The 27,649-nt window shown below is 39.0% G+C and overlaps 1 protein-coding gene across 2 annotated transcripts in view; it reads right to left on the bottom strand.

Moving 5' to 3' along the window:
* Positions 1–27,649, bottom strand: part of LOC141517568 (caspase-6-like) — a 59,595-nt gene that overhangs the window by 30,150 nt on the left and 1,796 nt on the right. The window contains exons 2-4 of one of the 2 annotated variants that reach the window (XM_074228727.1): positions 25,622–25,698; positions 21,015–21,180; positions 18,424–19,195 (exon numbers count right to left, since the gene is read on the bottom strand). In XM_074228727.1, coding sequence (XP_074084828.1) covers positions 19,077–19,195; positions 21,015–21,180; positions 25,622–25,698 — 362 coding nt within the window. In that variant the 3' untranslated portion in view covers positions 18,424–19,076. Of the gene's footprint in view, positions 1–18,423; positions 19,196–21,014; positions 21,181–25,621; positions 25,699–27,649 lie in introns of those variants that run through there. The other variant, XM_074228728.1, reaches the window with a different exon arrangement.

The following is a 27,649-nucleotide window of genomic DNA, read 5'->3' as shown; positions in this document are numbered from 1 at the left end:
TTTCAGTCAGGAGCACCTGAGTTCAAATGCAGCCTCAGACACTTAATTACCGATCTGTGTGGCCTTGGGCAAGCCACTTAACCTGAAAAAACCTAAAAAAAATAGGAGTTTCCTTGGTAATCCCACATCCTTGCCCTGCCCTCCCACCCCACCCATGCAGCCCAGACGGGGTTCTCTTTCCCCTTTGCACTAGAGACTAATTCAATAAGGCCTTCTATCAATTTCTTTACTTTGCTTTAAGCTTGGGGAAAAGGAGGGTAAAAGTTGGATGGACACGGTGACTTCACACTGAGCCTCTTCAGGAAGAAGAGCAGTCAGTTGTCAAACCCAGGCCAGGGTGTGAAGAGTGCGGCTGAGAACGGCAGTGATTGGGGTCCTTTTACACAAGCTGGAGCTTTCCTTACCACCCATCTCCCATTGTGGCTACTTCTCCATTTTGGCCTTCCCCCCAACATTTTGTACCTCTCTGAGAGGAGCTATAGAGTCTGTTTGTCTTTTGTCACTACAGCATATGCAAAGGGCATTACAGTAATTATTCAATTTCATTTGATGTTGGTTCTTTGTCATTGTTATTTTATACTATTACATTGATTAGGCATTTGGGGTCAGGATGGTGACATTTGTTGTCCACAACAACAAACAACACTCCCTTCTAAACCGCCCCTTGAGAGCAAGTAATCCAATATAGGTGATACTTGTACAATCATATTAAACATTTTTCCATATTATTTTGAATGTTCTGAAAAATCAGAACAAAAGTGGAAAAACCACAAGAAAGAAAAAATAAAAAATCTGAAAGGGGGAAAATGATATGCTTTATCTACATTCAGACTCCATCCATTTTCTGGACAGGAATGGCATTTTCCATCACAGGTCCTTTGGAATTGTCTGTTATCGCTGTACTTAGAGAAGAGCTAAGTCTGTCATAGTTGATCATTATATATTGCTGCTGTTAATGTTCTCCCGGTTCTGCTCCCTTTACTCAGCATCTGTTCATTTACCTCTTTCCAGGTTTCTCTGAAATTCTCCCCTTCACACCAGATATGTCCTATCATAGTATAGTATTCCATCATATTTATATAGCACAATTTGTTCAGCCACCCATTCCCCCATTAGATGGGCATCCCCTCAATTTCCAATTTTTTGCCCAGCTTCCTTTAAATTCAATTAAATCCCACCTTGTACAGCAGGCCCTCAAAATAATGTGATGTGAGATTGTCAAAGCAACTGCAGGTCGGACTCAAAATTCAATAAATGTAGGAACATTTTTAGGGGTGAATTAAATGTTTGACCAGATATAGCAGGCTACTTTTTAAGTTTTGGCCCTTGGCAGAAAAAAGGTTCCCTATCTCTGTTCTACAGGAAACCTTTCCCAACTCTTCTCAATTCAGCATCTTCCTCTGGTTAATTATTTCCTCTGTATCCGTATCAGCTTGCTCTGTATATATTTGTTTGCACTTGTCTCCCCCATTAGATAGTAAGCTCTTTGAGGACATGGATTGTCCTTTACCTCCTTTTGTAGTTGTGCTTAAAAAATGTATAGATCCCTCTTGAGGGGGCATTTGTTTTTGATCTTCAGGGAGATGGGAGTCACAAGAGTTTTCCATAAATACTTCTTCCCAGAGAACTAGAGACCAAAGGCTTTAGCATAATCCCTTTGGAGGCTACCCAGTTTGAGTGTTTTATTTGGTCATTACACAATCTACCAACCCTCATCCCTCCTCCCTCCACAGCCAAGGTGACTTCAACTTTTAGAGCCAAGAGGAGGCATCTAAAAAAATGTAGTTCCTTGTGGGTTTGCCAGAGAGCCCATGACTAACTAACCTCAAGGGAAAACTCTCTGGAGAACCTTACTCTAATGCTTTGCCCTTCAGAGTATTCAAAGGTGTTTTTATTTTGCCAGGAGTTTGAAATTTTACCTAAACTGCTTAAAATAACTCCCTAAGAGAGTTATCTATTTGACCCAATGAATTGAACTCCAGCCCTGGAGTTAGGAGGACCTGAGTTCAAATTCAGCCTCAGATGACTGATACTTACTAGTGACCTTGGCAAGTCACTTAACCCCACTGCCTCACAAAAACTAATAAATGAATAAAGAAATGGCATGGGACTGATGAGATCAGTTGGAGACAAACTTTGTAAAGGGAATCTTGGCCACATCTGAGGGCCTAACCTTCAACTTGGATTGTATTGCTTTTCTGGGGCAGCAAGGAAGCACAGTTCCTGGAAGACCACCCAAAAGAGACCCCTCCCCAAAAGGCAAGATCTCCAATGAGGGACTTGGGTCACTCTTGGGTCACCACCCCCCTCCCTTGAACTCTGTGGGCCAGCTATTTTGACCTTTGAGGCTCCTGTGAAACCCTGGCCAGCTGACTTGACCAAAATTTAATCAGTGATCCACATGGTCTTCTCTTAAAACTCTTAACTTTTCTATCCCTTTCTTAGTATCCTGTAACTTCCTTTAATAAATTTCTATTTTCTTTCCAAAACCTGCATTCCTGAGTCTGAGTCGTGATACCTGAAGGGGCAGAACAAAGAGCAAAGATGTGGACAGTTGAGAGAAAAGGTGGACAGGGGAGCCAGGCCAAGAAAGGGTCAGTTGTCTTCCAGAGTTCAAATCTGACCTTGCCACTTGACTAGAAGAGTGGCTCTGAACAAGTCACTTCCTCCTTTTTTCCTCAGTTTCCTTATCTATAAAATGAACTGGAGGAGGAAATGATAAACTACTCTGAATATTTTTGCCAATTCCAAATGAGGTCAAACACACCACAACCAATCATCTGTGTGCCAGCAAACCACTCCAGTATACATAGTTGAAATGAATGCACTGTAATGTTAAAAACCTAAGAGTCCAGTTTGGTTGAAACAAAGAGCTCTTGAAGGGAAACTCAAAACGTCAACCCAGCAATTTGGTTTTTCCCTATCAGTGTATTTATCAGCATATTTTTTCATATCAGTAGTTTAAAGAACTAACTTTAAAGATTAGTGTATGCAGAAAATTAAGGGAAACTGAGAAACAAGTGAGAAGCATCTGACCATAATCAATTTATTAGTTAACAATAACCAATAATTAGGGGCAGCTAGATGATGCAGAATATAGAGTGCTGAGCCAGGAGGATCTGAGTTCAAATTTGACTTCAGACCCTTAACTAGCCAGGTGACCCTGAACAAGTCCCTTCTCTGAGTTTCCTCATCTGTAAATAGAGTTAGAGAAGGAAATGGCAAACCAAACCCAAAGGGGATAGACTCAGCAAAGAGAGTGAACAACTAATAAATCAAAGGGCAAGGGTGAGGGTATTTTATAGCAATTATCAGTTTTGGCAATCTGGATTGGTCAACTCCTTCCCCCTTACTTCTTGGAGAGAGATGGGAGTGATCCTCTAGGGGGTAGAATTAATCTGCTGATTAGCCTGCCTTCTGCCGCCTGGCTTTTGATAGAATCTATTGAATGTGAATGGTAGGTGAGGTTACAAAGGTAAACACCAAAGCTTAAGCAAGTTTCTCTGGAAAGTTGGTGAAAGGTGAAATTACTGAATTAAATCTTTTGGATTTAGGCAGAGAGGGCAGTTTGATTAATTCTTAAAAATAGAATTAAAAGCACAGATAGTTCTAAAACGTATTTTATTTGAACTTTTCAATCCTCTCAACCAAATATTTTAGAATTTTGTTTAAGTTTATGAACATAGTAGAGACAGTACCCACCTTGTGATCAGAAAGACTCAAGTCCTGCCTCTGAGACATACAAGCTATTAGAGTGATGGTGGACAAGTCAAGTAAACTCCCAACACTGCCAAGTAGTCACTAAATACCTATGGCTAAGCTCTGGGTATACAAAAGGAAGCAAAAAAACAAAAGACAGTGCCTGCCTTCAAGGAGCTGACAATCAAATGTAAATTATGTAAACAAATATGTTGAAGGAGGAATATCAGTCTAGCTTTTTAATATTGAGAATTGTCTGATATCTTCTGAGGACTTCTGACCCTCTTTGCCATTAGTTCTTTGTGAGCCTCAGGCCTAGATGATTCAGCATAAACCCCTCTCTGATGTAAACTCTCTCCATTGTTCAGTGTCTCTGGCCACCCCTCTACCCCTCCTCCAGCCTTACAAAGGAGGTACCCATCCTCAGTCCCATGAGGGTCACTTCTTAATCCCTTTTCTCCGGACTCTGCACAGGAAATGGACAAGACTATAAAAGCCTGGTCCTAATCTCCTTCAAGGAAGACTCCCTGGGGACCGAGTCCAAGTCATTTTTTTTTTTTAGGTTTTTGCAAGGCAAACAGGGTTAAGTGGCTTGCCCAAGCAGATTTGAACCCAGGTACTCCTGACTCCAGGGCCGGTGCTTTATCCACTACTCCACCTAGCTGCCCCCAGTCATTTCTTATGGTTGCTTTCCTTTCCTTTCTCCCAGTCTCCAGTCCTTTTGTTATTCAGTCCCTCCTCAAAAGGAATAAAATCTGAATGTTTGTACTCAATTTTGCAAGTCTTTTAAAGTCTTAATTCCTCTGGGTCAGAGTCCTGAGTTTTTCACTGGGGGGGAGGGGGGCTTGCCAGGCCAGGGGTTCTCCACATCAATAATATCATGAGTGTGGTAGTGTGGTTAAGAGACATTTATTATAAGGCACTGTGCTGTGTGGAGGATACAAGAAAGACAAAAGATATTCCTCAATCTCAAATTCACAGTCTAATGGTAGAAAACAACATACAAATAACCATGTACAAGAGTCTGGGAGTCAGGAGGACCTAAGATCAAATCTGGTCTTAAACACTAGTTGTGTGACCTTGGCCAAGTCACTTAACCCTGATTCCTATTTATTTTGGGTTTGTTTTGTTTTGGAGGGTTTTTTGTTTTTTTTTGCAAGGCAATAGGGTTAAGTAATTTGACCAAAGTCATACAGCTAGGTAAGTATTAAGGGTGTGAGGTCACATTTGAACTCAGGTCCTCCTGACCACCTAGCTGCCCCCCCCCATTCCTATCTGGTCTCTGGACCCAGATGGCTTTGAAGGAGAAAGTGAGGCTGATGACTTAGTACCCTCACTCAAATTTGATTCATGTGCTTGTTACAGTGTCATCATCCTGATGGCATGGTCTTGGAGAATGAAGAACAAACATCATCAACTATGTGAAAACAAGCTATACACCAGATAAATTGGAAATAATCAATAGAGGAAAAGCACTACAATTAAGAGTTGGGTCCCTACAATGATTAAAACACAGTCTAGGATAAAAAAATACAGAATCAAAAATATTTTCCCGGACTGATAAAATCATAGTTCAGCACAAAATACATAAATGTATGATGCCAGAGAAATGTGTTAGGGTTCAAGAATGTGAAGAATTCACTAAAAGACCAACTCTGTACCCCAAAGTTTTAGGGACAAATAAAGTTTATTCTGTTAAAGTAACAAAATAAAGATTAAACAGTATGGAAATTTAACAAAGTTAAAAAAGCAAGAACAATTGCAAGGGTATTCCAATTGGGCTGACAAGCAGCAGTGGGGGGTGGGGGGCAAAGAAGGGGCATAAAGAGGACAGTTGCAAGGTGACTGAAACTGGGCTGATAAGAGCAGGGAGTTAGCAAAGTAGAGAAAATTAAGGACAGTACAAGCTTGTTGTAACTGGGCTAGATTTCTTGGGAACTTTTAAAATTCCTTAAGAGAGTAGCAAAACTAAGGGGGAAAGGAGGAACTTTTTAAAGCAAGGCCTAGTGTCTGATCTGGGGGAGTTGGTGAGGAGTTAAGAGTTGTTAGGGGGCTTTAGGGAGTGGGTAACAAATAGATTGCATATGAGCTGCTGGCCAACTCAGAGTCTTCAAGTACTTTCTGTAAGGTAGAGAATGGGATGGGAATATGGTTGTATGGTTAGGGGGCTGCAAGTAGTTTCAATAGTTTTGAACAATGGGGCAGAGATCAGTGTTAATGTAAAGTCAGCAAGAAATAGGTTAATTATAGAACATTTTTCTCTGCCTCATATTTCCTCTGCTATATAAACACCACATATGTTTATGATATGCATTTTTAAAATAAACATATAGCTATAAAGATATTAACATTTATATATATTTGTTACACACAAATACACATGACCACATATACATATCTGCATATATACCTATTAGTTATGTGTATCACTGATGCTTTTGCCCAGCTCTTTGAGTTTGAGGTTTCTTGCTGATAAAGAGGAAACCATTCAAAGGCCAAGAGACTCCCAAAGCATTCAGACCAGAAGTTCTGTTTCCTATTAGATTAGACCATGAGATGAACTGGTTCTAGAAAAGGCATGGAGACGGTGTCTTTGCACAACTATGCCTCACTATAATAAATATCGTGTGTGGTCCTGCCTCCACTAATCTGGTTGGCACAGACATCTTTGGAATTGAAGGATAACAGTTGTGTGTATGGATAGCCTTATAGTTCACCTCTAATAATCCTTGGACAAAGTGACCTCAAAAAACCTTCCAGCCTGAAATTCCCCAATTTTGACTCCTATTCTTTAATAGACATGCCATTCAATAGAGGAGTGTCAGAAAAGCAGCAGGATGCCCAGGCTTCTGAGAGCCCTAGAACAGACTCAGAGAAGTCAGCCTATGACACACTGACCCTCACCTTGGGAATTTTTTGGCTAATATAGGGTGATTAGAGGCGAGTGAGCACCTGTGCCAGGATACATTTGTCCAAAAGCCCATAAACCTGCTTTGTGGGCTACATCACAGACATAAAGGCTTCTCATTGTAGGAAGAAGTAGTTGTTGGGGAAGTGCAATACAGAAGAGCTTTCAAGGGCCAGTAATAAATAGGTGACTGAATGAATGAATAAATAAATAGATCAATCAACTGCCCTCATGACAATCAGGTAAAGTCAATCAAGTGGTTCTCAATGGGGTAGCTGTTGTGCCTTATGGCTAAGGAAGGACAAAAAGGGATGATCTCAGAAAATCCTAGGTAGTATGACCAGGTTCAGAGTGAATAGACCCAAGAAAGCAATTTATATAAGGAAACTAAGTTAAAACATTTTTTGTAAAGGCTTAAAACTTTGAAAAATGCAAAGATTACAGACAGGTGAGGGACAAAAGCAAGGGCACAAAGAAATAAACATTTTTTAATATAGTCACTTTATGAATTTGTTTTGCTTGAATGTATCTGTTACAATCTTAGTTTTTAAGATTTTTTCAATATCTTAGTTTCTAGTGGGGCAGATCAATAGGGAAGGAGATAACAATTTCCATTATTTTTTTAATTAACAATTTATTAATACATACATGCCTTTAATAAAAGAAAATTAAGCCTAATGGCTAATTGTTAATGGAAATATACCATGAAATACAATGGAAGTAGTCAACCTCTCCCAAAAGGGTTACTCCTAAAATCCTGAGAATAATGACAGCCACCCTTTGGGATGTTGGAGCAAGTGCAAGTTAAGGAGGGTATCCCAGAGTGAGATGTATAAACATAATAAATTTAGAGGATGACATCTGGGTAGGGTTAGAAATGAAGATTTTTTTGATTAGAAAAATTACACTTTCCCAATCAATGGCAATCTTCCTCCTACAACAAGCCATTTCTTATATTAGAGCCAATGCCAATGCCTTGAAAATTGAAGAAAGAGTTGTTTCACATAGCTCTTTGATCTCATGAGATCAAAGAATCCATGAACCTATGGACACCACTGCAATTGATTTACAAAGTATTAGGAAAACACCAGTGGCTTTGCCCATATCTAGTTCTGTGTTCCATCATTTTTCAACTGTGTCTGATTCTTTGTGAAACCATTTGGGGTTTTCTTGGCAGAGATACTGGAGTGATTTGCAAACCATTTCCCTCTTCATTTTTAAAAAATTTTTTAAAGTTATTTTAATCTTAAATAGAAAATGAGAAAAGAAAAAATGCCATGTAGATGGCAGAACATAAGAGAGGATTTACTATAGAACAAATTTCCATTTCGAGAAAAGTCCCTATAATACTACATATTGTTTTCAAAGTTGCCCATCCTTTTGCTTCCTTTTGTCTTTTGCTGTGCACTTTTTACTTTATTTCTCCCCCTCCAAACCTCCCCTAAAGGTGGTTACAATTAAGCAACAATATATAAACATAAAGATATCATTGATATCTAGATACACATATATACTCATACATATATATGTAAGTCTATCCATACTTATTTCCGCTTATCATCTGTTTCTCTGAAGATGGCTAGTACCTTTCTTCCTTCATAAATCCAAGTGTTTCAATGTTTTTCTAAATTAACCAGCTCATCATTTCCTACACAACAGCAATATTCCAACCCAATCACATACCATCTGAGATTGCCTAGGAAAGTTTTCCCAATTTTTGGCATTTCTTCTATTCTTAGCTGCATAGGTTTTATTTATACAAGAAAATTTTGACAATCAAAATTATCCATTTTACATTTCAACAATACTTTCATCTTATATGGCTTAGGGTCTGATTCTAAAGATTTTGCTACCTTTACATTTCCATTCCTGGTTTCCTTAAATTTCTCAACTTTTGTTCTTCCAAATGAACTATTATTATTTTCCCCAACTCAATAAGAATTGTTTTAGTCATTTAATACAAAACCAGTTAAGAACCCCTCCTTTAGAAGGAAGGGAATTCAGGGAAGCCTGGAAGGATTTGCATGAACTGATGCTGAGTGAGATAAGCAGAACGAGAAGAACATTGTACACCCTAACAGCAACAACGGGGTGAGGATCAACCTTCATGGACTTGCTCATTCCATCAGTAAAAATAGTCAGGCACAATTTTGGGCTATCTGCCATGAAGAATACCATCTGTATCCAGAGAAAGAACTGTGGAGTTTGAACAAAGACCAAGGACTATTACCTTTAATTTTTAAAAAAAACACCAACCTTTATCTTATTATGTAATTTTGCTATCTCTTATCAGATTCAACTTAGATCAATGTATACCATGGAAACAATGGAAAGACTAACTAACATATTGCCTTCTGTGGGGGGGGGGGGGGGACTGAGATTAGGGGAAAAATTGTAAAATTCAAAATAAATAAGTAAACTTAAAAAAAAAACTCCTTTAAAAAGAAACCATAATCACAGAATGGATTGCAACATGCAACCTGTGGCTACTTCCAACCTTCCACTCTGCAACTCAGCCCAAATCAGATGGAAAATGTAATATAAAAATATAATAAAATAGGTTAATATGTTGTTTTCTAGGTCAATATATGGCCAGCAGGGATTTGTATTTGACAGCACACTGAAGATGTGAATTAGTCTAGTCCCTTATATCCCAGACCCACTCCTGTACTATTATGGAACAACAGACAAATCTACATAAACTTTTAGAAATATGTAAACAGTTTAGAAATTGGACAAGAGTTCTTAAAATCAAACTGGTTCGCAGAGGATGTATAACCATCCTGCTAAAAGACTGGCTCCAGTGCTTTATGGGGGTGTGCTCTATGCCTCAGCACCTCCATCTATGAACATATCAGCACTTATTCCTTTGTATGCCATAGGTACATAAGTTTAAAGTTTTTAATGAAAGACTCATTATAACTCTATTACTCTGAAATCTCAAATTATCACTTAATTGTAGGTTGTGTTGAAAACTTGTAGTGAAAAGATGATAATGCCAAATATTACTTTGAAAGTTCAAATTATCACTTAAAGAAAAACATATTAACTTTGGAAAGATGTCTTAACTTTTTTTTATTTTATTATTATTTTTTAGGTTTTTTGCAAGGCAAATGGAGTTAAGTGGCTTGCCCAAGGCCACACAGCTAGGTAATTATTAAGTGTCTGAGACCAGATTTGTACCCAGGTGCTCCTGACTCCAAAGCCAGTGCTTTCTTTATCCACTACAACACCTAGACGCCCTCCAGCTTAACTTTTTAAATCTAATTTTAGACACAAGAGAAAATAATTAAATTTAAAATAACTTGAAAAAAAGGAGCAATTGTCTCTAAAATATATAAAGAACTGAGTCATCTTTATAAGAATATAATTCTTTCCCCAATTGAAAAATGATCAATGGATATGAATGGGCAGCTTTCAGATGAAGAAATTAAAGCTAGCTATACAGATATATGAAAAAAATGCTTTCAATCATTATTCATTAGTGAAATGTAAATTAAAAAGACTCTGAGGTGCTACCTGACACCTACCACATAGGCTGAAATGACAGAAAAAGGAAATAAAAAATACTGTAGGAGATTGAGAAAATGAGACACCAATGCATTCTGGAGAGTAATTGTGCATGTCCTTTGATTCTACTAGGTCTGTATCTTAAAGAGATCACAAAAAAAGGGGAAAAGACCCACACATGCACAAGAATACTCATAGCAGATCTTTTTGTAATTGAAAAAAATTGGAAACTGATAGGATGCCCATTGAATACTGGCTGAACAACTGGAATATGAATGTAATGTAATTTTACTGTTCCATAAGAAATAGTGAGCAGATTTCACATGAAAACACAAGAACTGATGCTGAGGGAAGTGAACAGAACCAGGAGAACTTTGTACACAATAAGAAATATGATGATCAACTATGATAGACTTAACTCTTCTCAACAATACAATGATCAGGCAATTCTAAAAGAATTTTAATGGAAAATGCCATCCATATCCAGAGAAAGAACTATGGGATCTGAAAGTAGACCAAAGAATACTATTTTCATTTTTTAAATTTTTTTATGGATTTTCCCTTTTGTTCTCATTCCTCTTTCACAGCATGACTAAGATGGAAATATATGTAACATGATTGTGCACATATAACTTTTATCAGATTTCTTGCTATCTTAAGGCAAGGGAGGGAAGAGCGAGAGGGAAAGACTTTATAAAAATGAGTATTGAAAACGATCTTAACATATAATTTGAAAAATAAAGTAATTTAAAAAAAAGAGGGGCAAGAGGACCTAGATTTGAACCCAAGTCTTCCTGACTCTGATCCATACAAATTAGCTTAACTATGGACATGCTACTACACAGACCACTCCATAAAACTAAGTTACAGAAGAGTCATTCATCTGCTCATCTACTACTGCATCAATGGAATCACAGGTTAGGACAAAAAAAAATCTTTAAGAGTTCCTCTGACCTCTGGGTCTAAATTAATCCCATGATTATTTGTATTTCTTCCCTCAAATACTCCAACTACAGAATAGCTTTAAAATTAATTAGTTGATACTTACATGAGTTGATGCAGTGAGCAGAACCAGGGCAATATTGTAACAGCAATACTGTATGAGGTTCTGCTATGAATGATCCCAGACTAAGGACTTGGTATGAAAAATACTATGCACTTCCAGAAAGAGAACCGATGTAAATCTGAATGCAGATGAAAGCATGTTATTTTTTATTATTGTTTTGATATTGTTTTCTTTTACAACATGACTAATATGGAAATTTTTGCATGACTGCACATGTATAACCCATATCAAATTCCTTGCTGTTTTGGAGAGGGATAAGGTAAGGAAGAGAATTTGGAACTCAGAATTAAAAAAAAAACATTAAAAAAGGTTTTTATATGTAATTGGAAAAAATCTACCAAAATATTTTTTAAAGAGTTAATTAAATTGTTATTTAAATTGCCCAATCAGATGTTTTATCCCTGGCAAAACACATCAAAACTACTTCTATTTTGCATCTTTTATCTGTGTTTGAAAAAAAAGATTTGATTTGCTCTAGAGTTTTAAAGGAGTTGCAGTGACAGCATTCAAACAAGAGTAACATCTTATTTATTCTAATAATCACATCCCAATAGTTGCTATCATCATATCACTATAAAAATATACTCAGTTCCAGTGGTGTCATGGAACATGGTCATTTTTCCCTTATTTTTTCTCCTCTCCTGGCTGACACACAAAAAATCAGTAGTATGGTGTTGCCTTCAACTTGCTTTAAAAACAATATCTTCATATCTAGATTTTAAAAATAATTTTCTCAATACCCAAATATCACCCACAATAGCTCTGGTGTGGGTCTGGATATGAATTTCCAAGAGTCAGGTCGGATAGACAAATATATCCAAACATGAAAGGTTGGGAAGTAAAAATCTACCAACTTTATTTTTGGAAACTCAGACTTTTTATAGGAGGAATGATCGGTTAAAGGATACCCAGTTTTACAAGTTCCTGGGTAAATTTACAACATTTGTTCTTAGAACAAATCAAAGAAATCAAAGAAACCTTTTACAACCATCCTGGAGTCACAGATTATCCTAGGTCAGGGTTCACTGGTGAGCCAATGGATCCATACAATGAGCAATAATCCATGCATACCTTTGATGAAAAATATCACCAAGGATATGTGAATATCACTCCCTGGGGCTGGCCCTCTACACCCAAACCTCCTCTTTTCTACCCAACTTCTTTTTTGGGGAGAGGGCTGATTTTTTTTTAATTTATTTTTATTAAAGATATTATTTAAGTTTTACAATTTTCTGCCAATCTTACTTCCCTCCCCCACCCCCACCCCACAGATAGCACTCCCTCAGTCTTTACTTTGTTTCCATGTTTTACCTTGATCCAATTTGGGTGTCACGAGAGAGAAATCATATCCTTAAAGAGAACAGAATTCTCAGAGGTAACCAGATCAGACAATAAGTATCTGGGTTTTTTTTTTTTCCAAATTAAAGGGAATAGTCCTTGTGCTTTGTTCAAACTCCACAGCTCCTTATCTGGATACAGATGGCACTCTCCTTTGCAGACAGCCCAAAATTGTTCCCAGTTGTTGCACTGATGGAATGAGCAAGTCCTTCAAGGTTGAACATCACTCCCATGTTGCTGTTAGGATGTACAGTGTTTTTCTGGTTCTGCTCATCTCACTCAGCATCAGTTCATGCAAATCCCTCCAGGTTTCCCTGAAATCCCGTCCCTCCTGGTTTCTAATAGAACAGTAGTGTTCCATGACATACATATACCACAGTTTGCTAAGCCATTCCTCAATTGAAGGACATTTACTGGATTTCCAATTCTTTACCACCACAAAAAGGGCTGCTATAAATATTTTTGTACAAGTGATGTTTTTACTCTTTTCCATCATCTCTTCAGGGTATAGACCCAGTAGTGGTATTGCTGGGTCAAAGGGTATGCACATTTTTGTTGCCCTTTGGGCATAGTTCCAAATAGCTCTCCAGAAGGGTTGGATGAGTTCACAGCTCCACCAACAGTGTAATAAATAGTGTCCCAGATTTCCCAAAACCCTTCCAACAATGATCATTATCCTTCCTGGTCATATTGGCCAATCTGAGAGGTGTGAGTTGGTACCTCAGAGAAGCTTTAATTTGCATTTCTCTACTAATTAATGATTTAGAGCATTTTTTCATATGGCTATGGATTACTTTGATCTCATCTGTAAATTGCCTTTGTATATCCTTTGACCATTTGTCAATTGGGGAATGGCTTTTTGTTTTAAAAATATGACTCAGTTCTCTATATATTTTAGAAATGAGTCCTTTGTCAGAATCATTAGTTGTAAAGATTGTTTCCCAATTTAAAACTTTTCTTTTGATCTTGATTACATTGGTTTTATCTGTGCAAAAGCTTTTTAATTTAATGTAATCAAAATCATCTAATTGTTTTTTGGTGATGTTCTCCAACTCTTCCTTAGTCATAAACTGTTCCCCTTTCCATAGATCTGACAGGTAGACTAGTCCTTGATCTTCTAATTTGCTTATAGTATTGTTTTTTTATGTCTATGTCCATATCCAGCTCCCAGCCTTGTAAACACAACAATCACCCAGCCATGTGACATGCAAGCCATCTGATCCCCACTGCCCCGCAAAAACCAAAAAGAAAAAAAGACCCAAAATAAAAATAAAATAGTAATAGTAGGGGTGGCTGGGTGGCAGACAGAGCACTGGCCCTTGAGCCAGGAGCACCTGAGCCCAATTCTGGCCCCAGGCAGGCCACCCAGCCCCACTTGCCCTGAACCCTCCCCCAAATAATAACAAAAAATGTGCTTTAGTCTGTTCCAACACCAACAACTCTGTCACGGGTGGATCACATTCTTTATGATAAGTCCATCACAAAAGTTACTTCCATATTTTTCCAAGGTTGCCATTGCTGATCACAACTCCCTCCTTTCTTATTTCTCCACTACCATGTACTATTTTTTCTCTCTACTGTCACTCTGACTCTGCTGTAGCGTCACTGAGTGGCACAGCAGACAGATCCCTGGTCCTGGGGCCAAGAAGCCCCGAGCCCCCATACCACCCTTAGGCCCAGAATCCACCTGGCCCCATGGTCCTGGGCAGGCCCCCCAATCCCAGCCCCCTGCAAGAAGCAAAAAAGAAAATGTTATATCTGACCACTCTCTCACCAAGGTCCATCCTCTCCTCCTTCACTCACATCCCCACCCTTTCTCCCTGCTCCCCCCTCCTTCTTACTCCAGATGTCTATACCCCATTGAGTATATTTGCTATTTCCTCTCCTAGCCATCTCTGATGAGAGCAAAGGTTCCCTCATTCCCCCTTGCCTCCCCCCTTCCATATCACTGCAATAGCTCATTGTAATAAAAAAAATCTTATTATGTGAAATATTCCCACACTCCTTTTTTTCTCCCATTCCATTTCCCTTTTTTTCTATTGACTCCATTTTTACACCATATTTTATCTTCGAATTCAGCTTTCTCCTGTGCTTCAACTATAAAAGCTCCCTCTACCTGCTCTATCAACTGAGGGGGTTCATATGAATATTATCCATATCATTTTTCTATACATGCAGTTCATCCTCATTAAGTCCCTCATATTTCCCCCCTCTCCTCCAATCTCCATGCTTCACCTGAGTCCTGTATCTGAAGATCAAACCTTCTGCTCAGCTCTGGCCATTCCAAAAGAAACATTTGAAATTCCCCTGGTTTATTGAAAGTCCATCTTTTTCCCTGGAAGAGGACATTCAGCCTTGCTGGGTAGTTGGCTGCATTCTAAGCTCTTTTGCCTTCCAGTATATTGTATTCCAAGCCCTATGAGCTTCCAACGTAGTTGCTGCTAAGTCCTGTGTGATCCTGACTGCAGCTCCACAATATTTGAACTGTGTCCTTCTGGCTGCTTGTAATATTTTCTCTTTGACTTGGGAGTTCTGGAACTTGGCTATAACATTCCTGGGGGTTGGTTTTTTGGGATCTCTTTCTCTGGGGGATCGGTGGATTCTCTCCATTTCTATTTTGCCCTCTGCTTCTAGAGTATCAGGGCAATTTTCCTGTAGTAATTCTTTGAAAATGATGTCAAGGCTCTTTTCCTGATCATGATTTTCAGGTATTCCAATAATTTTTAAATTATCTTTCCTAAGTCTGTTTTCCACATCAGTTGTTTTTTCAATGAGATATTTCACATTTTCTTCTAATTTTTCATTTTTTTTGGTTTTGAAGTACTGATTCCTGATTTCTGGTAAATTCATCAATCTCCCTGAATTCTATTCTGTCTGGAGGATTTGTTCTCCTCAGAGAGTTTTCTTATCTCTTTTTCCATCTGGCCAATTTTGCTTTTTAAAGCATTCTCAATAACTTTTTGAACTGTTTTATCCATTTGACCTAAGCTGGTTTTTAGCATGCTATTTTCTTCAGCATTTTTTTGGATTTGACTAAGCTGCTGACTTCATTTTCATGTTTTTCCTGCATCTCTCTCCTTTCTTTTCCCAGTTTTTCTTCCAACTCCCTCATTTGATTTTCAAAGTCTTTTTCGATCTCTGTCATAGCCTGAGCCCAATTTCTGTTTTTCTTGGAGTCTTTAGATGCAGGAACTTGTGCTTCCTCATCTTCAGACTGAGTATTTTGATCCTTCTTGGGCTCATTTGCAAAATATTTCTCAATAGTCTTCCTGTTATTTCTCTATTTGCTCATTTTCCCAGCCTGGTCCTGGTTTTGGGGTGCTTCCTGAGCTTTTGGGACACTCCCTCAAGGGTCTCAGTGTGTGAGGCTCTGTCCTCCCTCCTGGTCTGTGAATGACCATAAGCACCCCCCTCTGCCATGGGTCTGAGGTGGGGGGGCCTAGACAGGGATCAGGATCTGAATGTGGTCAGAGCCCCAGAGGCAGAGGACAGAGCTCAGCAGTGTCTCTCTCTCTTCACTCCCCTCCCTCAGCTCAATGGGCTCATGCCCTGGGGGCTCCTGCTTACTGGCTCTGCCTGCTTCTGTTTCTGGGTGGTGGAAAGACCAAGCTGCTGGCTGTTTGCCCTGAGGGCTGGGCTCCACGTGCTTGCTTTGGCAGAAGTCCCGCATTGTTCCTCCACTTTGTGTGTGGTGCTCCTCGGGGTGCAGCTCAGGAGACTCCCCAGCTGCTGTGAGCTGTGGCTCCCAGCGCCCTGGGGCTGCCTCCAGGAGGCTGAAGTTCTTTCTCTTTGGCGGGCGGCCTCTCCGACCCCAGCGAGCAGAGCCTTTCTGCTCTTTTCCAGGTTACCTTGAGTAGAACTGCCTCAGTGGGTTCCTTTGTGGGTTCTGTCTCTCAAAAGTTTAGTTAGAGTCCTTAGCTTATGAGTTTTATCAGAGAACTCCTAAGACTCCATGCCTTCTTGTAGCTATCTTGGCTCCGCCCCCCCCAGCCATTCCCTATTGATGGACATTCACTCAATTTCCAATTCTTTGCCACAACAAACAGGACTGCTATTGGAGTACAATATCAGTGTTTGTGAAATTCCTGTATAGAAAGGTCCTCAGGGCCTTGAGGAATTCCTTAGAAATACAAATTTGGCCAGGTGCCAGGTGCCTTTGGGTCTGAAAATAAGACTCAAGTACTTGACCCTAGGAATCCAGGAAATACCATAAAATTGTTTCAAAGAATTACAAAGGAGGGGTGGCTACAAATGAGGGGCAGTTAGGTGGCTTAGTGGATAGAGCACTGGCCCTGGAGTCAGGGGGACCTGGGTTCAAATTCAGCCTCAGACACTTAATAATTACCTAGCTGTGTGGCCTTGGGCAAGTCACTTAACCCCATTTGCCTTGCAGAAATAAAAAAAAAAAGTAAAAAAAAAGGTGTTCAGACTCTTTCTCTCTACAGGACCCCATATTTACATATAAGATCTTTGCTTCTGTATCCTGGCTGCTCTCAGTACTTCCTCCCCCAAGTGCTCTTTGGGTTCAACACTATGAAAAAGGATAAAAACATAACTTGTACAAAAATATTCAAAGTGTTGAACCCAAAGAGCATGTTTTTATCCTTTTTCATAATCTCTCAGAGTATAGACCCAGTAGTGGTATTGCTGGATCAAAGATGCACATTTTTGTTGCCCTTTGGGCACAATTCCAAATTGCTCTTCAGAAAGACTGGATCAATTCACAACTCCAACCAATGTATTAAATGACCCAGATTTCCCACATCCCTTCCAACATTGATTATTGTCCTTTCTTAGACAGTGGATTCTTAACTGGAGATTCATGAACTTGCTTTTTAAAATAAGGTGAGCAGTGTTTCAGTATAAGCAATTTCCATTGTAATTCCATATACTTGGTTTTATTTACTCAGTGGACAAAGCATGGGCCCTGGAGTCAGGAGTACCTGGGTTCTAATCTGATCTTAGACAATTATCTAGCTGTGTGGCCTTGGGCAAGGCACTTAACCCCATTAGCCTCGAAAACAAGGTAAAAAAAAAACACCCCCAAACCAAACAGTGGATAAGGCTAACAACTAGTCAGAATCACAGAAGTGCACAAAGACATCTGATGAGGAATATTAAAGGAATATCTTAGAGCAGTAACAGCAGGAATATTTTACATCAACAATTTCCAAGGGGTTTTATGCAATGACTTCGAACATTTAAATGAAACAAACTTTAGAGTAATGAGACAAGTAATTTTTACAGTTAAGAGATTTGTAATTGGTTACCTTCAGACTTTCACTCTGATCTTCAACTATCAAAATAGCAAAGGAAAAAATTGATTCAAAAGGCAACAAAGTTAATAAGTTAATAGAAATAAGTGAAGAATGAAAAACAAAACAGCTTATAATGTAGTTTTATGTAAGTAAAAGTATATTATCATAAGCAACTTAATCATTAAACCTACCAGAATCCATTTTTTCTCCAAAATAGCCATCCAGGTAATATTGCAAAGTATGTGTAGAAAAACAATTACATTAAGATTTTTTTTTGCAAGGCAAATGGGGTTAAGTAGCTTGCCCAAAGCCACAGCTAGCTAATTAAGTGTTTGAGGTGGGATCAAGGGCCAGCTAGCTACCCCTTACATGAAGATTCTTAAGTCATTCAATAAATGTGACTGGTTGTTTAAAGTTGTTGATAAAGTATTAAGCTATGTATCCTTGGGTAAATAACATGCTGTGACTCACTGTTAATGTCCTCTAAAGGTGTATCTGTTTACCTTTTTCAGTATTACAAGAGAAGCAGATAGATACTAGATATATGAAAACCTTGTCCCTGAGCCTAAATGTGCTCTTAAAATGGCATGGTTTGATTAATATGCTAAATAAATTACAAAAAACATTCAAAGAAATAAACAACATTTAAATCCTTCGGAAGTGCAAATATTCAAGGTTTTATTGTAAACTAATCTTTTTCCAAGGTAAGTTACAAGTTATATTTATTTAACTTTTAAATATGACCTACTTTTTTTAAGGAGGAGAGGGAATCTAGTTGCAAAAAATTCTGCAGTTACCTGCTTCTGTCTTCCTAGTTTCAATTTCCTTCAGTTAGTCTATTCTGCTTTTATCACAATAGTTTGACACTGTAAGGCAATAACAGTAATATACAGAAGAGCAATAACATTTTTTTTTTACAAGAGGTGGCTTCAAATTAGGATGTATGCATGAAAATAACTCACATTTACAGCACTTTAAGGGTTCAGTTTTCCTCAAGAAAAGCACACAAAAAAGGCACTAGGAACATTACTCTCCTCTGACAGGTGAAGCACCAATGCCCAGAACATCAAAGAACCTGCCTACAGACACAGTCTATCAAGCCCAGGGCATTCTGGCCCCCACATTTAGTGCTTTTTCTACCTTACTCATCAAATAGTTCAGGTTTTAAATGGCAGAAGAAATCTTCAGGTTCTTCTCAAAAAGCTGCTGGCAAAAAGCAGGCAGTGGCTTTCTGAGGACTGCTGCCAACAGTGGGCTTCCTGAACTCCAGCTGCAGGTGCTGCTGGCAAGAAGCCTCTTACAGGTCAGTTTTCTCTTCATAGCGGCATTTACAGGCAGCTCTCTGGCTGTCCAGGTAGGGCTTACAGCCTAAGTGTATAACACCATCGAATAAGAGCTCCATTGCTGATTCACAAGCTGCAGAACAAGCAAACACCATCACTGCAGGTCAGAGCTGGTTTTTAAAAGTTGTATGACATTTACCTTAAGAAGATGGCATGGTGGGGGCAGGTAGGTGGTGCAATGGATAGAGCACTGAACCTGGAGTCAGGAGGACCTGAGTTCAAATCCGGGCCTCAGACACAATAATACCTAGCTGTGTGGCCTTGGGTAAGCCACTTAAGCCCATTGCCTTGCAAAATCGTAAACAAAACACAAGATGGAATGGTAAATTTGTATCTTAAACTGTCTCCCTGTTTGTATATTCTCATGTCCTTGAATCACCTTGAAGAGGTCATTGCTGATCTATTTATGTAACTCAGATGATCCAAAGAAATTCTTTCCACTTTTTCCATAGAAATAAGGTCAAGACAATGAAGGTTGCATGACACTGGTAAATATATAAAGAACTGTTTTGACCTTCAAAGTGAAAAAAGCCAGAATACAAAGATGAATCGAGCACACAATGGCTAAAATGGTTATAATATTTAGTGACAAGGTTTTTCTCTTAATTTTTGTGGAAACATTTTGACAGGATCCAAAAATTTTCTTTAGAAGTTTGGCACAAAAGATGTGAAAAATAATCTACAGTTGCTTTCCATTTCCAAATCCCGATAAAGTAAAGAACTGCAGCAATGATTTGTGCTACATGTATAACTGATCTCATACTGTTTGACTTTTTAGGAGCTTGGGGTAGGAGAGGAAGAATTTGAACTAAAAATATTTTTAAATGTCAGAATTTTTAGAATAGAATGATTTGTGCTGGGTAACTAATATGCTACACATTACAATGTCCATAAAGACTGTATCTGGGACCAGCACCCCAATAAAGCCTCCTCAAGGTCAGAACTCGCTGCTACCCCAACCAGTCATATCATTGAGTTCTGCCCTATGAACATCCCCAGATTTTTCTATTTAATAGGAGTGGAAACTGGTCAAGGGAAGGATTTAACTGGGTGGTTAAGATTTATTTTCAGAAATGGCAATACATGGATTTCTGATGAATTTCTTGTCTGTTCTTCCACTTTTAAAACAAAACTTACAGACCATCCTGCTTTTACTAAGGAAGTTAACAGGAGCAGGCTTCTGGAAGGTAAGCATCATTAAAGGGACTACATGCCATAAATTGGATTAACTAGAGTTTGTAACTGGTCAACAACATCATGAATAACAGTTGGCAGCACTGGCAGCTAAAGGCTGGGGTGGGTATGAATTCTGTGGACTGAGGGAATTGCCAGTTTTTTCACCCCCAAAATAGATCCAGCACTAAAGATTTACAGGAAGCTGGGATGTGCTGAGGCATCCCAGAATGGGCCTCACCAGCTTTGAAACCATAAAAGAGATTGAGTTCTGAGAACATGCACTTGTTTCTAGACAAGTAACACAGCCATAGCACTAAGCCCAGATTAAACCAACACGAGAAGTTTTATTTTTTTTAGTTTTTTGCAAGGCAAAGGGGGTAAAGTGACTTAGCCAAGGCCACACAGCTAGGTAATTATTAAGTGTCTGAGACCGGATTTGAACCCAGGTAGTCCTGACTAAGCTACCTAGCTTCCCCAGAAGTTTTATTTCTAAGGATTACACCAAGCTATTGATTAGAACAGAAATACACTGCAATACTTTTTGATTTAGTAGATTGATGAATAATGTAGATAAATATTTTGCATAATTTTATGCTAAGTTAATTAGAGAACAAAAGCTTTTGTAAGACCCTTTCCCCAGTCCTTCTCCATAATAGTCACCCCCCCCCACAAACCTACACACTGTTCTCTCCCTCTCCTCATCAGAATATCCTTACCTTGCACATTCTGTGCTAGTCCCAGTGTTTTCTGAACCTCTCGGCATATCTTGGAGAGGCAAAAGTGAAACTGCTCATCACAGTCATTCTTGGAGCTTCCACAGGTCTCATAGCATCTGTCATGGTGATTGCAGCAGCGTGTGACTGATGGGATGCCAATGTTAAGCTAGAAATTAGGTTTTCACAAAGGTTAGTGTGTCCAATCAAAACTTCTAGGTCCCTCTGCCTGAAGGCAGCCCTCATAGACAGTATGGCAAAAGAACAAGGACTGTTGGTGCACCATTTCTCCAAGACCAGAATGTCCACCACAGCTGTCTGTGGCTCTGAAAATTCTCCCTGTTCTTTCATCACCTTAATTGTGTCACCAGGACACCCACAGCTCCCAGCTATCTGCCCCTCTCCAGAAGACCCAACCTCACCACTTTCAACATAACCATCCACAACCATCTAGAGGGCAGCCTGTAAAAAGATCCCTGAATAAGGAATCCTGACTGAGGAAGAGCCTCCCCAACAGGTCAAAGCAAAGACAAAGGACCCACAATTCTGGCAAATAGTTGGGGTATCAAAAAGAGAAAGCAGGTGTCCATAACTGGAGAATGGCTGACACAGAATTGCTATGTAAAAACTAATGGAAAAAAACTAATTGGGAAAAATAACAAATGATAAGGAAATCCTGGAACAGTTCACATTAAAAAGAATGGGGCCAAGAGAATCATAAAATAACCACAATGTAAAGGAAAACAGATTAAAGAAAGCTTGTCATAAGTGCTGGTCAATAATGAATTTAGAAAACAGTGGTAGAGAAATGACATTTTTAGATGCAACCAATATGTTGATGTGTTGATGTGTTTTGCTTAACCATATTTTCTCATAGATGATGTAATGAGGGGGAAAACAGGACAGGATGGAGGGCAAGAGAATTAATTATTGGGTGGTAACATAGAAGGGAGGGTGAGAAAAATTATAAAATAAATATCCAGATGAAAACTAGTTAAAAAGGAAACAATAGCAATGGTGTTAAACCTAAAGCTTATATATATCTTGACACGGTTGCATGTACAGCCCTCTGGAAACATTCAAGTTTACTTGTCAAGTTCTTGATTTAAAAAAAAGTGAAAATTTAAAAAAGGACAAAGCAGAAAAAGTTTAAAAGGTAAAATTTATACATTGAACCCCTCCAGAAAAGTATCGTAAAATGAAAACACCAAGGAATGTGGCCAAATTCCAGTACTATCAGATAAAAGAGAATCCTGCAAGCAGCTAGAAAGAAACAATTTAAATATCAAGGAGCCACACAGTAAGGAAAGAAGGGCCTGGAAGGGGAAGAAGAGCAAGGGAGCTTGGAATGCACTCAAGAATCCACCATCCTGCAAAGCTGAGCCTTCTCTTTTTTTTTTTAACAATTAATATTTACTTATTCTCATTTTGTATACCCCTCCCCCCAAAAAATATAGACTCGCTTGAACGATAAAGTACAGGGGAGAAAAATTTTTTTAAAAAATATAATGGTAATAATTGTAGGTATGGCCAGGTAGGGCAATGGATGGTGCACCAGCCCTGGAGCCAGGAGCACCTGACCCCATATCCGTTCCCTACACCCAACAATCACCCTACTATGTGGCCCCAGCCAGGCCACCCAGCCCCATTTGCCCTGCACTCTCCCCAAAACAATAAAAAAAAGTGCTTGGTCTGTGTTCCAACACCAGCAACTCTGTTGTGGGTGGGTCACATTCTTTATAAGTCCATCACAAAAGTTAATTCTGTTATTTTCCAACTGTTACCATGCCTGATTGCAATTCCTTCCTTTCATATTTCTCCACTACCATGTACTATATTTTCTCTCTCCTTTCACTCTGACTCTGCTGTAGGGTAGCTGAGGAGCCCCCCTACCACCCCTTAGGCCCAGCATAAACCTAGGCCTATGGTCCCAGACAGGCCATCCAATCCCAGCCCCTTGCAAGAAGTAAAAAAAGGAAAATACATTATATCTGACCACTCTCCCCCCATGGTCCATCCTCTCCTTCATTCACATCCCCACCCCTTCCCCCTGTCCCCCTTCTCCTCCTTACTCCAGATGTCTATACCCCATTGAGTAGACATGCTTTTTCCTCTCCTAGCCACCTCTGATGAGAGCGAAGATTCCCTCATTCCCCCTTGCCTTCCCCCTTCCATATCATTGCAATAGCTCATTGTAATAAAGAAATACCTTATTATATGAAATATCTTGGCCTATTCCCCCTCTCCTTTTTCTTTCTCCCACTACACTTCCCTTTTTTCTATTGACTCCATTTTTACACCATATTTTATCTTCAAATTCAGCTTTCTCCTGTGCTTCATCTATAAAAGCTCCTTCTACCTGCTCGATTAACTGAGAAGGTTCATATGAGTATTATCAGTGTCATTTTTCTATGCAGGAATACATGCAGTTCATATTTTACCCTTCTCCTCCAATCTCTGCTTCACCTGAGTCCTGTATTTGAAGATCAAACCTTCTGTTCAGCTCTGGCCATTCCAACAGGAACATTTGAAATTCCCCTGGTTTATTGGAAGTACATAAAAGATGGACATTTAACGAAATGGAAGAATTCCAAAAATTCCTGACGAAAAGATCAGAGCTAAATAGAAAATCTGGACATCAAATAGGATCAAGAGACACATGAAAAGGTTAAAAACCAAAAAAAGTGGGGGGTGGTAAAAGTAAAAAACTGATATTCAACAAATTGAAATTGGCTATATCCCATCATGGAGAAGAAGATTCTCATAAATCTTGTGAATTGTAACAGAGAATATGTCTAGCCAGAAGTGATGGACATTCATGACCTATCCATGAGACTGCTATCCAATGGGTTTAACTATTAGATAGAATGTACTTTTAACTAGAAGTGACAGATACTCAGAATTTTCTATGACTCAGAATGACTTTTAAAAACACCTTAAAAAGGGGGACAGGAAGGAGAGGGAGGATATTGAATGGGGGTTAATCTCAATACATTAAGAGGTAGAAAATACCTATGGTAATAGAGGGAAAGAAGGAGAAGAGGAGATGAGAAACACCTAAATCACATCTCATCAGACTTGGCTTAAATTAAAGTCAACTTACACATACTTACTTTATAAAACATCTAACCTTTCAAGTATTAAAAAGGGAGTGGGGAATGGAGAAAGGGGAGTGGGAAAAAAAGGGGAGTTTACAAAAAAGGGAAAGAAAGGGGGTGATAGAGGAGGGCAAACACACTGAAGGCGGTGGTATTCAGAAATACTGGGGAAAAATACAAACAGGGAACCTGTATGGAGGGCAATAAATAAGTTAAAACTTTGATGTTAATGGGATGAACTCTCTCTTAAAATGAACAGCAGAGGGGTGGCTAGGTGGCAGTGGCGTAGTGGATAAAGCACCGGCCCTGGGGTCAGGAGTACCTGGGTTCAAATCTGGTCTCAGACACTTAATAATTACCTAGCTGTGTGGCCTCGGGCAAGCCACTTAACCCCATTTGCCTTGTAAAAACCTTAAAAAAAAAAAAAAAAAAAAGTGGTCCACCCATGACAGAGCTGGAGGCTGAATTTTTTTTTGGGGGGGGGGCACATTGTAGGGCAATGGGGCTGGGTTGCTTGCCTGGGTCGGCACAGCTGGGTGATTGTTGAGTGTCTAGGACCGGATTTGGACCCAGGTGCTAGGGTCAGTGCTCTGTCCACTGTGCCACCTGGCTGCACCTATTAATTTTTTTCTCTTTCCTTTATTGCTAGTGCGGGTCTACGATTTTTTTTGGGGGGGAGGCAGTGGGTAATGTTTACTCTTAAACAAGAATAATAGTGTGTAAAAAAAATCAGAATAAAAAAATGCATAATCTTTGATCTATCAATGCCATTACAATGTCTATACCCTGAAGAGATGATGAAAAAGGGTAAAAACACCACTTGATACAAAAATATAGCAGCCCTGTTTGTGATGGCAAAGAATTGAAAATCAAGTAAATGTCCTTCAATTGGGGAATGGCTTAGGAAACTGTGGTATATGTATGTCATGGAACACTATTGCTCTATTAGAAACCAGGAGGGATGGGATTTCAGGGAAACCTGGAGGGATTTGCATGAACAGATGCTGAGTGAGATGAGCAGAACCAGAAAAACACTGTGCACCCTAACAGCAACATAGGAGTGATGTTCAACCTTGATGGACTTACTCATTCCATCAGTGCAAAGAATCAGGGACAATTTTGGGCTCTCTGCAATGGAGAATACCATCTCTATCTAGAGACTAAAGAATTGTGGAGTTTGAACAAAGACCAAGGACTATTACCTTAAATTTAGAAAAGAAAACCTGATATCTTATTGTCTGATCTTGCTATCTCTTATAGTTTGTTTCTTCCTTCAGGATATGATTTCACTCTCATCACATTCAATTTGGATCAATGTATACCACAGAAACAATGTAAAGACTGACAAATTGCCTTCCGTGGGGGGGTGGGGGGGGAGGGAAGTAAGATTGGGGGAAAAATTGTAAGACTCAACTTTCAAATGCACATATGGTTATTCAGTTAAATATTTGGCCTATTCCATTTTGTGTAGTTGATCACAGCATTTAATAAGTAAAAACTATTAACACTTACATGAACACCAAATACTGGAGAGCCACATCCATTTGGAGGTGAGGGCTTATATCCATAGCGAGGGACAGGCTTAGATCCTATAAAAAGCAAATGCCACAATTACATTTTAGTAGCTACTTCATAATGACAAATTTTAAGTGTAGACTAATGGGGATCTGCTGTTCCAGAAATATATAAAAAACTGTAATGTGTTAATGCAAACATATATTTTTATTTTTGGAAAAGCAGTTTATTATAAGTCTTAAAAACTGTTCCTTGAGGGGTGGTTAGGTGGCACAGTGGATAGAGCACCAGCCCTGGAGCCATGAATACAAAGGTTCAAAATTGACCTCAGATACTTAGCAATTACTTAGCTGTGTGACCTTGAGCAAGTCACTTAACCCCATTTGCCTTACTAAAAAAAACATACCACAAGCAAACAAATCTGCTACTTGCATGCTTAGGGAAGAGAAAATCCACCATACTAGATATTTCCCCATACTCAATATTTTTATCTCTTCTATGCATTCTCATGAGCTAACCCCCTGGCTGAAAGGCCTCCCTCCACTACAGCCTTTCAGAATCCTCTTTCTCCTTAAAGATTTAGAACTGAGATGGCAACAGCTTTCCCAGGAAGTTTTCCCTAATCCTCACAGTGGTTAGTGCTTCCTGCTCCTTCAAATTACGTTGTTTCTTTATCTTATGGAGTCCCCCTTCAAAGTTCCTTAAAGGCAATGAATTACTTCAGTCTTACACCTAGTGCATAGAACATAAAAGTAGGTGTTTAATAAGCCATTCAACACAAGCAATGAAGATCTGTCTATTTGCCTCATGGATTGACACTTCCACTTTGTGGAATCCACGCTTCCCTTCATGCTATAATGAATACCGATGCCATCTGCTTCATGTAGGAAGCCTTTCCTCATCTCCCTGGTTATCTAAGCTTACCTTGTATCTGATTTCTATGTGTCTTGTGGATCTATATTTGTTTGAACCTATCTCACAAGGATGAATATAAAATATACTCCCTTTATATTTCTACAAGTGCGACTATGAACTATGATTGGTTCTTGAAAACTACAGGGATATGGCAACATCTTTATTCAAAGGTAAATTTAATTATATTCAACAGCCTATGTTATGGCAGAAAAGAGTTTAAACAACTAGAGACTGTTTCATTAAAGTCTTGGATCTCATAACTCAGCCCAGGTCCCTGGAATCTGTCTCTTTGCCCTGGTATCCTGTAGATCTAGAATACATTCCCCTCCTGATTTCTGCTCCCCCTCCCTCTATGGAAGTAATTTAAGTTTATAATGAGCAAAATCTTAATCTGGAACAGCAAATTTTCAGTAATCATATACCATTAATTAATTATAAATAACCATTTTAAGGATTAGCTGACAGGTAGCATTAGGGTAGAATTTTACTCGATTCTGTGGCATATGGTCTTCTCATAAAAATTATTAGGAGTACCCTACCTTTGTTGATTTCTTAACAGTTTCTTTCATTCTACTAAATTAACTAAGAGAAGTTGGTCAAGCAATCCTAGAGGAAACATGATTATAAGTGTTTATTTTTAACATTTAAAAATCTCCTATAGCAAAGCCAGAACATCATCTCTTTAACACTTAAAAGATCAAGTGATTGTAATTAGATCCTGGAGGAAACAGTGAGTCACTATTTAAGCAATTACCAAACAAGTTCATCTACCAGGATACTGGGAGGAGTTGGCATCAAATCTGATTGTCTAACTCTGACCAGCTGTGTATGGAGGGGGCACATTATGAGCTGTCAGTGCCCCTAGTCACTAAGTCTAAATAAGAGGAAAAGTTCTTTACCCTCCTCCTTGGAGAAGGGTAGTTCCTCACTTTGATGATCTGACATAGCCCCCTAATCCAAAATGCTGCCAACCTTCACTGAAAACTTAAAAGAGGCGAGACCCTCTGGAAGGGCCCTTAGAAATCCGCTAATGGCAACCTCCTCATTTTATTGCCACCAAGATTTATTAGCAGTTACTATAGGCTAGGCAGTGCACAAAAATGGATGGGG

The sequence above is a fragment of the Macrotis lagotis genome, chromosome 3, assembly GCF_037893015.1.
Source record: "Macrotis lagotis isolate mMagLag1 chromosome 3, bilby.v1.9.chrom.fasta, whole genome shotgun sequence".
NCBI lineage: Eukaryota > Metazoa > Chordata > Mammalia > Peramelemorphia > Peramelidae > Macrotis > Macrotis lagotis.
Note: the sequence above shows the minus strand (reverse complement) of the source record. Positions and strands in the feature narration are given on the sequence as shown.